The 12,915-nt window shown below is 60.8% G+C and overlaps 1 protein-coding gene across 2 annotated transcripts in view; it reads left to right on the top strand.

The window, feature by feature from the left end:
• APBA2 (amyloid beta precursor protein binding family A member 2) overlaps positions 1 to 12,915 on the top strand; it is a 64,859-nt gene that overhangs the window by 47,342 nt on the left and 4,602 nt on the right. For both annotated transcript variants that reach the window (XM_024742761.1, XM_024742762.1), the window contains 3 exons: positions 2,005 to 2,184; positions 3,046 to 3,258; positions 4,717 to 4,836. In XM_024742761.1, coding sequence (XP_024598529.1) covers positions 2,005 to 2,184; positions 3,046 to 3,258; positions 4,717 to 4,836 — 513 coding nt within the window. The remainder of the gene's footprint in view (positions 1 to 2,004; positions 2,185 to 3,045; positions 3,259 to 4,716; positions 4,837 to 12,915) is intronic.

Raw genomic sequence — 12,915 nt, 5'->3', positions numbered from 1 at the left:
GGGGGGGGGGGGGGGGGGCAGGGCAGCCTCCCCTGCTATTCACCCACCTGCAGGAGGCCCCCTCTGAGTCCCAGCCTCCAACGCCAGCCCCTCGGGGAGGCCCCCGTGACGCTCCCTATCTTTCTGGGCTCACAACCTTGGCTGTGACCTGGGGGCAGGGGCGATCCTTCATGACTGGCCCCAGCTCAGGTGGCAGGGATGCCAGGACGCAGGGCAGACAGGGGATGGGAGACTGCAGCCAGCTGCTGGTGGGAAGATGCCGAGGTTCCCGGACTGCGCCCCATGGAGCCCAGGCATGGACCACCTTGCCCTCCCAGGGGCTCCCCCAGGTGATGGGCGCCGACCGGGCACAGCTCAGAGGGGAGGCTCAGGGCAGTGGGCAGTGGGCGGGGGGAACGAAGTGATGCTCTCACACCTCCTTCCCAGCCAGGGAACCCCAGTCTGAGGAAGATGGACCCAGAGGCCTGGGGGCAGCTGGTGTCAGCAAACCTGAGACCCCAGGGGGGCAGGGCACATCCAGGCCTCCGGGTGGCCCTCGGCCCTCCACCCTCCATCCTGGGACTAGCCTCTTCCTGGAGGCCCCATTGGATCCTCAGCTTGGCCTGAGCCTCCGGCCAGGCGCCCTCCAGGACCTGCCACCGCGGGGCTCCTTCCACCGTCTCCATACGCGTCTGGGCCAGTGGCGCCACCTGGTGGTCCCGGGGCTCCGTGCCTGTGGCCGGTTCTCCCTCTGAGCAGAGCCGCCAAACTGCCTGGACGCTGCTCTTGGGGGCGGGCAGGGCTTGGTCCTGCCTAGTGGACCCGGGCTTCCCTCCTGCAGACCGTTCGGGGCCCAATTTGGGAGGGCCGTCTGGTCTAGAATCGAAGGGCTCCGAGCTCTCCCTCTGTTTTCCAGCCCAGCCCGCTTTTTTCAAAGGCTTACTCATTTGCAGCCCGAGAATCATGCAGCGTGTAGAGCAAGAATGGGATTCAGGCTGAACCCCTCAATTCCACGTGTTTTCAGGCCCTGTTGGCCCGAGGTTTGCTGAGGGGTCCCACTGCTCTCCCCCGGCTGCCTGGCTGCCAGGGTGCTTGACGTGGCCCAGGAACTGGCTCCTTAGCTCTCACTTCCCATGGTCCTTTGTCTGCACACCAGCAGGTGGCATGTAAGCTTTGGCAGTGACTGTTCAGAGTCCGGGCCTCTGCAGTATCAGATTCAGTCCAGTCCATAGAAGTGGTCCTGTTGAAGTAGAAAGAAGTGACTTGCTCCACGATTTGCCCTGTGCTGGTGTCCCCAGGGCCTCATGCTTCTCGTTGGCCTCAGCCTGACACATCCACACGCCCTACGAGAGCAGCTGGGCACACATCCTGCCTGCACCACCCCCGCGCGGTTGGACTGGGTCCTGTTGCTCCAGAGAAGTAATTACTGGGTGGGTGACTGACAGTCTCTGTGACGTTCCCCAGAGGATGCACCCCCCACCCCCAGTCTGTGTTTGGAATAGGATGGGTGGGGGACTGCCCTGGCGGTCCAGTGGTTAGGGGTCCACGCTTCCACTGCACAGGGCATGGAACTAAGATCCCGCATGGGCCAAATAAATGTATTTATTTAATAAATATTGATTTAATTTTAAATAAATTAATTTAAATTTCATTAAATTAATTTAATAACAATTAACAAATATTTAAATAAATAAAACACTTGTTAAAGAAAAAACAATGGGTGAAAAGAAAATACAGTACAGTCGCCAGTGAAAGCAATGAAACTATGATCATTAGCAAATAATTCATAATTTCCCCAGACGTTATTGGAAACTGTGCCTTGTCTTAGGATGTCTGGGATGTAAGGGAGCTCAGGTGGGGGCAGGCAGGGCACCAGCAGCAGAAGGGCTCCCCCGACAGAGACCCGGGCCACGGTCTCTCTGTGGCTCCTCGGAGCCCAGGCAGGGGCCTCCGTGCAGGCCATGCTGTGGCCCCCCCTCGGGGCCCGTGCGCCTGCCCGTCTCCATTGGGCGCCCCTCCCCACAGGCTCAGCTCATTGCCCAGTCCATCGGCCAGGCCTTCAGCGTGGCCTACCAGGAGTTCCTGCGGGCCAACGGCATCAACCCCGAGGACCTGAGCCAGAAGGAGTACAGCGACATCATCAACACCCAGGAGATGTACAACGACGACCTCATCCACTTCTCCAACTCGGAGAACTGCAAAGAGGTGGGTGCCCGGGGCGGGGGGCACAGCTGGCAGGCCAGGCGGGGTCGAGCCTTCCTGGTGTGTGGCCCCTGCCTTCGCAGCGAGCACTTGTGTGGGAAATGTGTTGCTGTTGTAGGGAAGAAGCTGCTGACGGTCAGTCTTAAAATGACCTTGAAAATGTGCCTTTTAATGCTGCTATTAGATGTGGGCTCAGCCCCTCGAGGTGTTTCTGGAAAGCGTGCGGGAGGCATCTTGAAAACGGGGAACTTGGGGCTCTGCCCAGGGTGCTGGGAAGCCGCCCATAGTGAAGCCTTGGCAGGTTCTGGTGGGTTTGCTCAGGGGTCTCTAGAAAGTTCTTCAGAGAAGAGGAGCAAATCCCTGGGGGTGGCCTGTACCCTAACTGCTTGGGAATGAGTGAATGATCCTGGCTTGTTGCTGAATGGATGAATGACAGGCAGCTTTCTGTGAGTGACCCGTGAGGCAGAGAGGAAATAGAAGGACTTTTCCAGACAAGAGTGGGGGCCGGGCTGGGTGTGCATCTGGACTCTGAGAGCACGGCCCTCTAGCCTCCGTGTGTCTGGGGCGGGGTGGGGGGTGGTGGTGGGCGTGGGAACCGGAACACTGGGGCCGAGCTTGGGGCTAGAGGAGGGGGTCTGTGCTCCTGGTTCCCAGGATGGTTGGGTGGGTCCCAGGAGGGCTTGGGAGCCAGAGCTGGATGAGGCCAGGGAGACAGCAGGCTGGCTGCGAGGAGGTGGCCTCGGTTCTGAGGGCAGGGCAGGCACCTGGCCCGGGTTGGCTGGTCCTTCCGGGATGCTGGGCAGAGGCCCAGCCCCCAGCCCACATCTCAGGTGGGCCTCTCTTACCCTACCCATTTCCTTGCAGCTACAGCTGGAGAAGCACAAGGGTGAGATCCTGGGTGTGGTGGTGGTGGAGTCGGGCTGGGGCTCCATCCTGCCCACCGTGATCCTGGCCAACATGATGAATGGAGGTCCAGCTGCCCGCTCGGGAAAGCTGAGCATCGGTGACCAGATCATGTCCATTAACGGCACCAGCCTGGTGGGGCTGCCGCTCGCCACCTGTCAGGGCATCATCAAGGTGGGTGCGGGGCCCCACCTCGCTATATCCTCGCTGCTTCGTCATCCCCCCTCGCCCGCCAGAATGCTGAGCCCAGAGAGACCCACCCAGTGGCTTTGAACCCAAGACTGTCCCACGGCCCTGACACCAGAGAGGGACCTGGGCTGCCCCAGGTGAGGGCCAAGGACCTGTAGATGTCGGGTGACCAGCTTGTCTTAGTTTGCCTGGGACTTTTTGCTGACAGTATCACCTGCTGGGCAAACAAGGAGGTTGGTTCCCCTGCCTGGATCTGAGTTGGGAGGCTGCTCTCACCGTCTGACCCGTGAGCCTGCAGGTTCGGGAGGTGCAGACCCTCCCTAGAGAGTGTCACGCTGAGGGGACACAAACAGGTGGCCCCTGCTTGTCTGTGAGAGCCCCCCGGGCTGAAGCGTCGGGCAGCCATCCGAGGGGACCTCAGCACGGCGGTGCCTTTGCTGTTCAAGGGTCCAGACAGTGGCTCAGCCTACCGGGGGGCCATCTGTCCCGCGGCTCATTCCCTCCAGCCCTACTGTGGTCTCGGGGCTGGAGGATGGGCCTCTGTTCTCCCTTGTCACTCAGAGATGAAGGCCCTGTGAGGGGGCTCCTGGACCTGGGGACCCAGTCCCAGTGGGTACTGTGTAGCTAGACAGACAGACAGGCACAGAAGAGGCCTTCATCAGAGGTGCCAGAGGCTTGGCCAGCCGGGACCCTCGCTCTGAGGGCTGCAGCTCCTGGGGCAGTTTCTAACCTGGGCTCTGATGTGTGTGTGTGTGTGTGTGTGTGTGTGTATGTGTATGCACACGTGTGCACAGAGGAGGAGCTCCCTGCTGCTGCAGCCACGTTCAGGCTGGGCCCCTTCCCCTCCCCCCACCCAACCCTAGGACCATGGCCGCAGCACCCACTGTCCTCTGGGGCCTGAGGTCTCCCTTGGCCTGTCTCGGCACAGACACCAGAGCCTCCTGCTGACAGATTTCTTCTCTGCCGGCCACACCCTGTCCTCGCCCCACCCCCAGCATGAGAGTCCATCACTGGAGGATGCTTTGTTTTGAGGAAGGTGCCCCCACCTTCCCAAACAGGAAGTCCTCCTGCACTCAGCATGGCCAGGGCCCCTCCTGGGCGCCACCAAGGGTGACCTAGTGCCCGCCTCTTGGTTGTACACAGGGGCGCTTGGAGCCTGGCCTTGCCCCCAGGGCAGATTTTTTTTCTCCCAGGTCAAAGGGCACACCAGAGCACAGGGGCCACGGCACGCACTGCCACCTGGGATGCCCAGCACCCCTGCATCCGGTCAGGGTGATGCCTGCATCCACGCACAGAGGGACACCAGGGCTGAGAGGGGCCTGCCTGGCTCGGTACCCCAGCTCCCGGGGCTCTGCCCTGCCACTGGCTCACCCTCCCAGGCCCCCGAGGTTGTCCTCCCAGCGGCATCTGAGACCCACTGGGCTTCCCATTCCTGCTTTGCAGGGTCTGAAGAACCAGACACAGGTGAAGCTGAACATCGTCAGCTGCCCGCCGGTCACCACCGTCCTCATAAAGCGGCCGGACCTCAAGTACCAGCTGGGCTTCAGCGTGCAGAACGGCATCGTGAGTGCGCTCGGCAGCCTCCATTGTGCACGTGGCTGGCCTGGTGCAGGGAGCTGGGGGGCAGCTCTCCGTCCCTCCAGAACCGCTCCTATCTGAGGGGGCAGGTCCAGGCAGGGCGGGCGGGCCAGCGTGTGGTCACGGCATGGGTCCCTCCAGCCCTGCCCTCGGCACCCTCGTCCCAGTGGTGGCTGTTCTCTGCAGACCCCTGCTCTGGAGTGGAGGGAGGAGCCCTCCCACCCCTGCAGTCGGGACCCGTAGCCGATGGCAGTGTCAGAGTCACTGTGTGTAAGACACCCACCCACTCATTCATTTGTTCATTCATTCATTCGCTCATTCACTCACCCATTACGAGCCGTGTGTGAGGTTCCTGAGCTGTGTCAGGCGGGGCCCCAGCCACTGAGGAGGCAGGAGGGCCTCCAGGAGGCGGTGATGCTGGGCTTGAATAGTGCTGGTCTGGCCAAAAGTCTGTGCCTGTTCCTCAGGCCGGAGTTCTTCCCTCCAGAGTTCCCACCTCCTCTTTGACCTGCGTGAGCTCTGTTTCCTGGGTCGTTTCTCCTGCAAAGGTCCCAGTGGGCAGGGAGGGATGTGGCCACAGATGGAGGACAGAAGAGGGAAGGCCGGTCACTTCCAGATTGCTTAAGCTAGCCCAGAGTGCTAAAAAGCCAAGGAGGAGATCGTGCGGTGGATGGGGGTGGTGTCAGGTTGAGGGGGAGGACGTGTGTGTCCCTCCACGGTCACAGAGGGGGCACATCGGGAGAACGTTCTAGAAACAGGACTACAAATGAGACAGAATTTCCCCCGTCACTACCTGGTGCAGGAGTGTGGAGAGTTTGCACGGAGCCGGGGAGAGTCACAGGACATCTGTGTCCCCTCTGGGTTAGGGCGCACTTGCTGCTGTAACGGATGTTCCGCGGATCTCAGCGGACTGAGAGCTGATCTGTTGTTTGGGTCACAGTCCAGCGTGGGAGGGGGCTTCACGCCACAGGGTCGCTCAGGGGCCCAGGCTCACCATCCCCCAGGGCGCTCTTTGTCTGACTGGCAGCGGCGGGGAGACGGGGGCGTAGATGTGGCTCTTGCCATTTCTGTCTACATCCATCTGGCCAGACAGGGCTCAGTCACATGCCCCACAAACACAGGGCTGGCCGGGAAGGTGGTCCAGCTGGTGCCCAAGACGAAGAAGGAAAGGGTGTGGGGGCATCTGAAGCTGACATTGACCGTACCTTCCCAGCTGTGTGACACTGGGCAAGTCACTGAAGCTTTCTGGGCAGGTTGAGAAAATCCATGAAGTACCGAGACCTCCAAGGAGGGCCCACTGGGCCCAAACTCTGCAGAGAAGAAAGGCCCCTTGGCACCATACCCAAGCACGGGGGCCCAGCCAGCCTGTCTGTACCCCCTGAGAATTTCTTTCCGGAACATGGCATCTGCCCCGGGAGTTGGCCAGTTGGTGGTCCAGCTAGCGCCACTCTGCCCGGCTGCTCTGCACACACGTGTCCGGGGCCATGCAGGAGGTTGCCCAGGGTCCCTGCCTGCAGCTTCTATGCGCACCGTGTGGATGGGCCTGGGAGCAGGTGGGCGGGCCTTAGACCTGTCCCTGACACCCTGAGCCACCATGCAGGGCCTGCCTGGGTGCCATCCGCAGGACCTCTCTCCCTGGGGTGGGGGCAGGTGGGTGGTAGGGAGGACTGTCAGTGACCGGCAGCCCCTGAGACGGCCCTGCTTGTGTGACCCTGAGGGCTGCCCCTGCCCTGCTGGGCAGCCTTGTGGGGCCCAGGCTGTCCCTCTTGCATGGCCCCGGGGAGCTCGCCATCTAGGTGGGCCTGGTTCATGGTCTTTGTAAGATGCAGCCCCTGTCCTGCTGCGAGCCTTGCAGGGGGATGGCGTAATGCATCAGGGCCGGCTTTCCCCTCAAGGCCAGGCTCCTGGGGGGTGGCCAGGGGCTTTGCCTGTTCTTGGGGCCTGATGTGCCCCCCCACCACCAAAAAGCAAAATCCTTCCCCTGCAAATACTCCCTCCAGCCAGTTCATTTTAATCCTCACTACAGCCTAATAAGGAGCATGGGGACTGGTCAGGAAGCTGGGGCACAGAGAGGTTTAGTAACTTGCCCTGGGTCACACAGCTGGGGAGGCCATAGGGACCGAGGTGGGGAAGGGGGACGAGGAGACACAAGAAGGGGCGCTCTGCCTAGAGTTTTGTGGGGGCTGAATTGAAGCGAGCGGGGGAGGCAGTGGAGAGGACAGGTATGGGGTGGCCTGAGTGTGGCCTGGCCCTGAGCCTTCCCTCTCAGAGATGGGGCATGGGAGGCTGGCAGGGGTGCATCCCTGGGGAGTTACAGGAGGGGTCTCTGTGGCGGGGGTGTGCAGGGATGTTCCCAGGTTGGTATGAGTGGCTGGGAGGCTGAGGCCAGGGAGGCTTCCCAGAAGGTTTGGGGGTGTCGGGCTCAGGGTCACAGCAGATCTGGGGTCTGGAACTGGGGAAGTATTACCCCCTGATTCTGAAGGCAGCGTTGCCAGGCTGCCCTTCCTGGGTCACAGGTATGCACACAGGGGTCCTGGTGCCGCCCACTGCTCGGTGCCTCTGCTGCTGGTCCAGGGTCCGAATCCCACGGTGTGTGCGCTTGGGGCCAGCTGTGAACGAGGAGCTGCGTGGCCCCCAGTGCCACCCACCCACCAGCTGGCATCCTGCCTCTGTGAATGGGGGTGCGCGTGCTAGGGGCCAGGAGGCAGGGGCCGTGGTGGCTCCCGGGGGCTTCCCTGCCCTGAGAGCATCCGGGAGGCAGTGGATGGAGAGCAGGTGGCAGAATGCCAGGCCGGAGGTGGTGTTTGTCAGCCCCAATGCAAACCCACTGCTGTTTTCTGCCTGATGCCTCCAGAAACGTTGCCTGTGGCAGGTGCCTGTTTAAATGTCTGGGGTGAGCAGTTAGGTGAAGTATGTCCCAGTGCTGGGGCGTCAGGTACGTCTGGGTGTTGTCAGGTGAGAGGTGAGGGGGAGGGGCCCTCTGCATGGCTGTCAGTGTGCACACACCGGTGCGTGTGTGTGTGTGTGCGTGCGTGCGCGCACTCGGGTGTGTGTGTTTGGGGGCTGCCAGCCTGAGCACTGGCCCCGAGGATGTCAGTGTAGCTTGTGTTTTCTTTAAAGCAAGAGGCCCTGTGGCTGAGAAGCTGGATTACCTTGTGAAATCTGCCCCTCTCTCCCCCTTTTCTTTTGGCCCCGACTCTCTCCTAGAACTTCTGCTTTTCCTGGTTTTTTTTTTTTTCAATTGTGGTAAAATACAATTAACGTGAAATTTACCATCTCAACCATTTTCCAGTGTGCGGTTCAGCAGCGTTAAGAACGTTGACGTTGTTGTAGAACCAATCTCGAGAACTGTTTCCATCAGCAAAACCGAAAGTCTGTTCCCGCGAACACTGACTCCCCACCTCCCGCTCCCCCAGCTCCTGGTGACCAGCGTGCTACTTCCCGTCCCTGTGAAGTTGAATATGACATACTTAGGTACCTTACATGAGTAGAATCATACGGTCTTTGTCCATCTGTGACTGGCCTGTTTCACTCAGCAAAATGTCTTCAAGGTTCATCCACGTCGTAGCATGTGTAGCAGGATTTTCTTCCTTTTTAAGGCTGAGTCGTGTTCCATTGTGTGGAAACGTCCCATTTTGGTTGTCCGTTCCTCCACTGATGGACACTTGGGTTGCTTCTATCTTTTGGTTACTGTGAACCGAGCTGCCGTGAACATGGGTGTGCAGGACTTCTGGTTCTCCGGTCTGTCTAGTTCCATTGCTGCAAGACTTGTAGGCCTGCTGGGGCGTCTGTCTGGGGTATCAGTCTATCTGTCTGTCAGTTCTAGGAACCGGGAAAGGCCACCATCTGGCCGGCTCTTCCTGCAAACCTGGGGCTTCCCTCTAGAGCCCGTGTCTGTGCGTTGGTCTGGTTAGGGAGGGCATCCCCTGTCCCCATGCACAGATGGGGACGCAGGAACAGGTAGCTGAAGGGACCTGCCCCAGGCTCCCCTCTGGGCAGTGGCGGGGCAGGCGTTGGCCTGCACGGCTGTCGTGGGGAGCTTGCCCTCTGCCCGTATCAGATGCTGGAGTGTGTGGTCGGCGTCAGTGGGCGAGCGCACGCGTGGACCTGAGCCATCTGTGAGCTGTGCAGGGGCTGTCCTGTTTGCATCTAGGGTCCTGGGTGTCAATAACCAAGTCACAGAGGTGCCTACAAGGCCCTGTCGTGGCCAGCCAGCTGCCTTTCCTCCCATTGGGACTGCAGGGCCCGCAGAGCCCACGGATCACGTGGGCCCCGCAGATAAGTTCCCTGCGTCCCTGGAAAAGTCTGCTGACCCCTGAGTTAGTCCTGCACAAGTGCTTTTCCCATCTTCAGCTTCATTACGCCCAAAGTAAAAGGCATTCGTTTGCAGACAGGCCCCAACTGAGCCAGTTAACGCTCCTTCTAAATGGACCCCTCCTCTCTGTTCCCACAACACCATGGAAGAGATCAGGATGTCCGCAGCTGGGAGACACCAGCGTTCCTCCTGAGAGGTGCACCCTGAGAAATTAGAGCAGCCCAAGGCCCTGGGTTTTGGGGGCACGTCTCGTTTCGGAAGGCCTGCCGCCCGCACGCGTGTGTACGTGCACGTGTGTTTGTGTGTGCATGTGTACAGGCGTGTGCCCACATGGCCCTCTCCTCAGCACTTTCTGCTCCCCTCCTGCCCCCTCTGCCATCCTGGCCCCCCAGGTTCCAGCCGAGGTCCCCTGCCAGGGTCTGAGTCCATCGTCCTGGCAACCCCCTCTTAAGGTGCAAAGCTATTTTCTCCCTCTTCCTGTCCCTTCCCCTCTTTACCTTCTGTCCCCAAATCTCCACCACGAGGGAAGACGCTACCACTAGGGACTTAGGGAAACAGCGCCTGCTACGGGGTGTCCCAGCTCCCATCAGGAGCACCTGGGCCCTGCCTGACACCTGCCAGGTCTTCCTGAAGCCTGGATCTTCGAAGAGCCAGTTACACTGGGCACAAAATGCCCTTAAATCATCTGGGTGGGGGGAGGAGGGGATAAAAGTTAATCCTTAATACTGACAGGTAAGCAGAGCCTTCATAGCACAGGATGGGTGCTCCCCTTACTGGAAAATGGGTGGTGGGGTCAGCCTGCTTCTCTTTATCCACCCTGAGTCCGGTCTGGCCCAGGTGCTGCTGTAGGAGTGGCCTTGGGCTGTGACATCAGCCTGCATCTGTGTCTCCTTCTAGAAGAGAGGGGTCCTGAGGGCTGGGAGGGACCTCGAGGGCTTCAGGCACCACACTGGGATTTACACACACCTACACACAAAGTGGATCTGGAAAGACCACAAAAGAGATGACAGGTGGGAGTCCTGCAGTGGTGCCAGGGCCAGCCTGGGGTCAGTGGCCTTTCAGCCTATCTCAGCCTTCAAAAGATGCCAGGCCAGTGCCGAGGGGGAGAGCACGGGCAGCTGGGCTGGAGGGGTCCTGTCTGGGGGTGGAGCGTCAGCTCCTAGCCAGTGGAGCAGCCTGGCCAGGGCTGGGATGGGAAGGGGCTATGACCCAGGTAGGGGCCCCAGACGGCGTTCATCACAGGGCGTGGAGGCGGCCTCGCAGCGTTGAGCCTCGTGGTGGGAAGGGAAGAACACCAAGTCTGGGGGATGCTGGCCGTCCTGCCTGCACCTGCGCCTCCTGCAGGCAGGCCGACCTTGACCTTGTAGGATGCTGACCAGAATCATATGAGGACCCCTTGAAAGCCCTAAAATCTCCTGGTGGCATTTTTGGGTTGAGGAAACCGTACAGACCAAGGCCTCCGTGGGTACCACGAGGCTGTCAGGTGATGCGGGGTGTCCCCCGGGCACTCGGGGGACAGGGTCCCACCAGCCTGGGCCTCTCCTCCCACCAGACTCTGCGCTCGGCCTTCCTCATCCTCAAACACGTCTGGTACAGGGCAGCCTTTAGGCAGGACGGCTGGGATACTGGTGCAAGGGGCCCAGGGTAGAGGTGCCTGGCGGAGGTGGACAGGGGAGACCTCCAGTGCGGGTGTGGTTCTCGGGCAGCCTTGGCCCCAGGGACGCTGCCGTCTGCCCTCGGCTGGGGGTGGATGAGGGGCCTGGCGCCCTGCCTGTTCCCTCCCGCCCCAGCCTCTCTTGCTGCAGTGCTTTCATCCCACCCCCCTCCCGTGGCTCCCGCAGGGCCCCGGGGACCCGCTAGTTCCCTGCGTCCCTGGAAAAGTCTGCTGACCCCTGAGTTAGTCCTGCACAAGTGCTTTTCCCATCTTCAGCTTCATTACGCCCAAAGTAAAAGGCATTCGTTTGCAGACAGGCCCCAACTGAGCCAGTTAACGCTCCTTCTAAATGGACCCCTCCTCTCTGTTCCCACAACACCATGGAAGAGATCAGGATGTCCGCAGCTGGGAGACACCAGCGTTCCTCCTGAGAGGTGCACCCTGAGAAATTAGAGCAGCCCAAGGCCCTGGGTTTTGGGGGCACGTCTCGTTTCGGAAGGCCTGCCGCCCGCACGCGTGTGTACGTGCACGTGTGTTTGTGTGTGCATGTGTACAGGCGTGTGCCCACATGGCCCTCTCCTCAGCACTTTCTGCTCCCCTCCTGCCCCCTCTGCCATCCTGGCCCCCCAGGTTCCAGCCGAGGTCCCCTGCCAGGGTCTGAGTCCATCGTCCTGGCAACCCCCTCTTAAGGTGCAAAGCTATTTTCTCCCTCTTCCTGTCCCTTCCCCTCTTTACCTTCTGTCCCCAAATCTCCACCACGAGGGAAGACGCTACCACTAGGGACTTAGGGAAACAGCGCCTGCTACGGGGTGTCCCAGCTCCCATCAGGAGCACCTGGGCCCTGCCTGACACCTGCCAGGTCTTCCTGAAGCCTGGATCTTCGAAGAGCCAGTTACACTGGGCACAAAATGCCCTTAAATCATCTGGGTGGGGGGAGGAGGGGATAAAAGTTAATCCTTAATACTGACAGGTAAGCAGAGCCTTCATAGCACAGGATGGGTGCTCCCCTTACTGGAAAATGGGTGGTGGGGTCAGCCTGCTTCTCTTTATCCACCCTGAGTCCGGTCTGGCCCAGGTGCTGCTGTAGGAGTGGCCTTGGGCTGTGACATCAGCCTGCATCTGTGTCTCCTTCTAGAAGAGAGGGGTCCTGAGGGCTGGGAGGGACCTCGAGGGCTTCAGGCACCACACTGGGATTTACACACACCTACACACAAAGTGGATCTGGAAAGACCACAAAAGAGATGACAGGTGGGAGTCCTGCAGTGGTGCCAGGGCCAGCCTGGGGTCAGTGGCCTTTCAGCCTATCTCAGCCTTCAAAAGATGCCAGGCCAGTGCCGAGGGGGAGAGCACGGGCAGCTGGGCTGGAGGGGTCCTGTCTGGGGGTGGAGCGTCAGCTCCTAGCCAGTGGAGCAGCCTGGCCAGGGCTGGGATGGGAAGGGGCTATGACCCAGGTAGGGGCCCCAGACGGCGTTCATCACAGGGCGTGGAGGCGGCCTCGCAGCGTTGAGCCTCGCGGTGGGAAGGGAAGAACACCAAGTCTGGGGGATGCTGGCCGTCCTGCCTGCACCTGCGCCTCCTGCAGGCAGGCCGACCTTGACCTTGTAGGATGCTGACCAGAATCATATGAGGACCCCTCGAAAGCCCTAAAATCTCCTGGTGGCATTTTTGGGTTGAGGAAACCGTACAGACCAAGGCCTCCGTGGGTACCACGAGGCTGTCAGGTGATGCGGGGTGTCCCCCGGGCACTCGGGGGACAGGGTCCCACCAGCCTGGGCCTCTCCTCCCACCAGACTCTGCGCTCGGCCTTCCTCATCCTCAAACACGTCTGGTACAGGGCAGCCTTTAGGCAGGACGGCTGGGATACTGGTGCAAGGGGCCCAGGGTAGAGGTGCCTGGCGGAGGTGGACAGGGGAGACCTCCAGTGCGGGTGTGGTTCTCGGGCAGCCTTGGCCCCAGGGACGCTGCCGTCTGCCCTCGGCTGGGGGTGGATGAGGGGCCTGGCGCCCTGCCTGTTCCCTCCCGCCCCAGCCTCTCTTGCTGCAGTGCTTTCATCCCACCCCCCTCCCGTGGCTCCCGCAGGGCCCCGGGGACCCGC

This window comes from Neophocaena asiaeorientalis, unplaced genomic scaffold (assembly GCF_003031525.2).
Source record: "Neophocaena asiaeorientalis asiaeorientalis breed wild unplaced genomic scaffold, Neophocaena_asiaeorientalis_V1.1 scaffold155, whole genome shotgun sequence".
Lineage (NCBI taxonomy): Eukaryota > Metazoa > Chordata > Mammalia > Artiodactyla > Phocoenidae > Neophocaena > Neophocaena asiaeorientalis.
The sequence above is the reverse complement of the archived record's forward strand: the minus strand, read 5'-3'. Positions and strand labels throughout refer to the sequence as shown.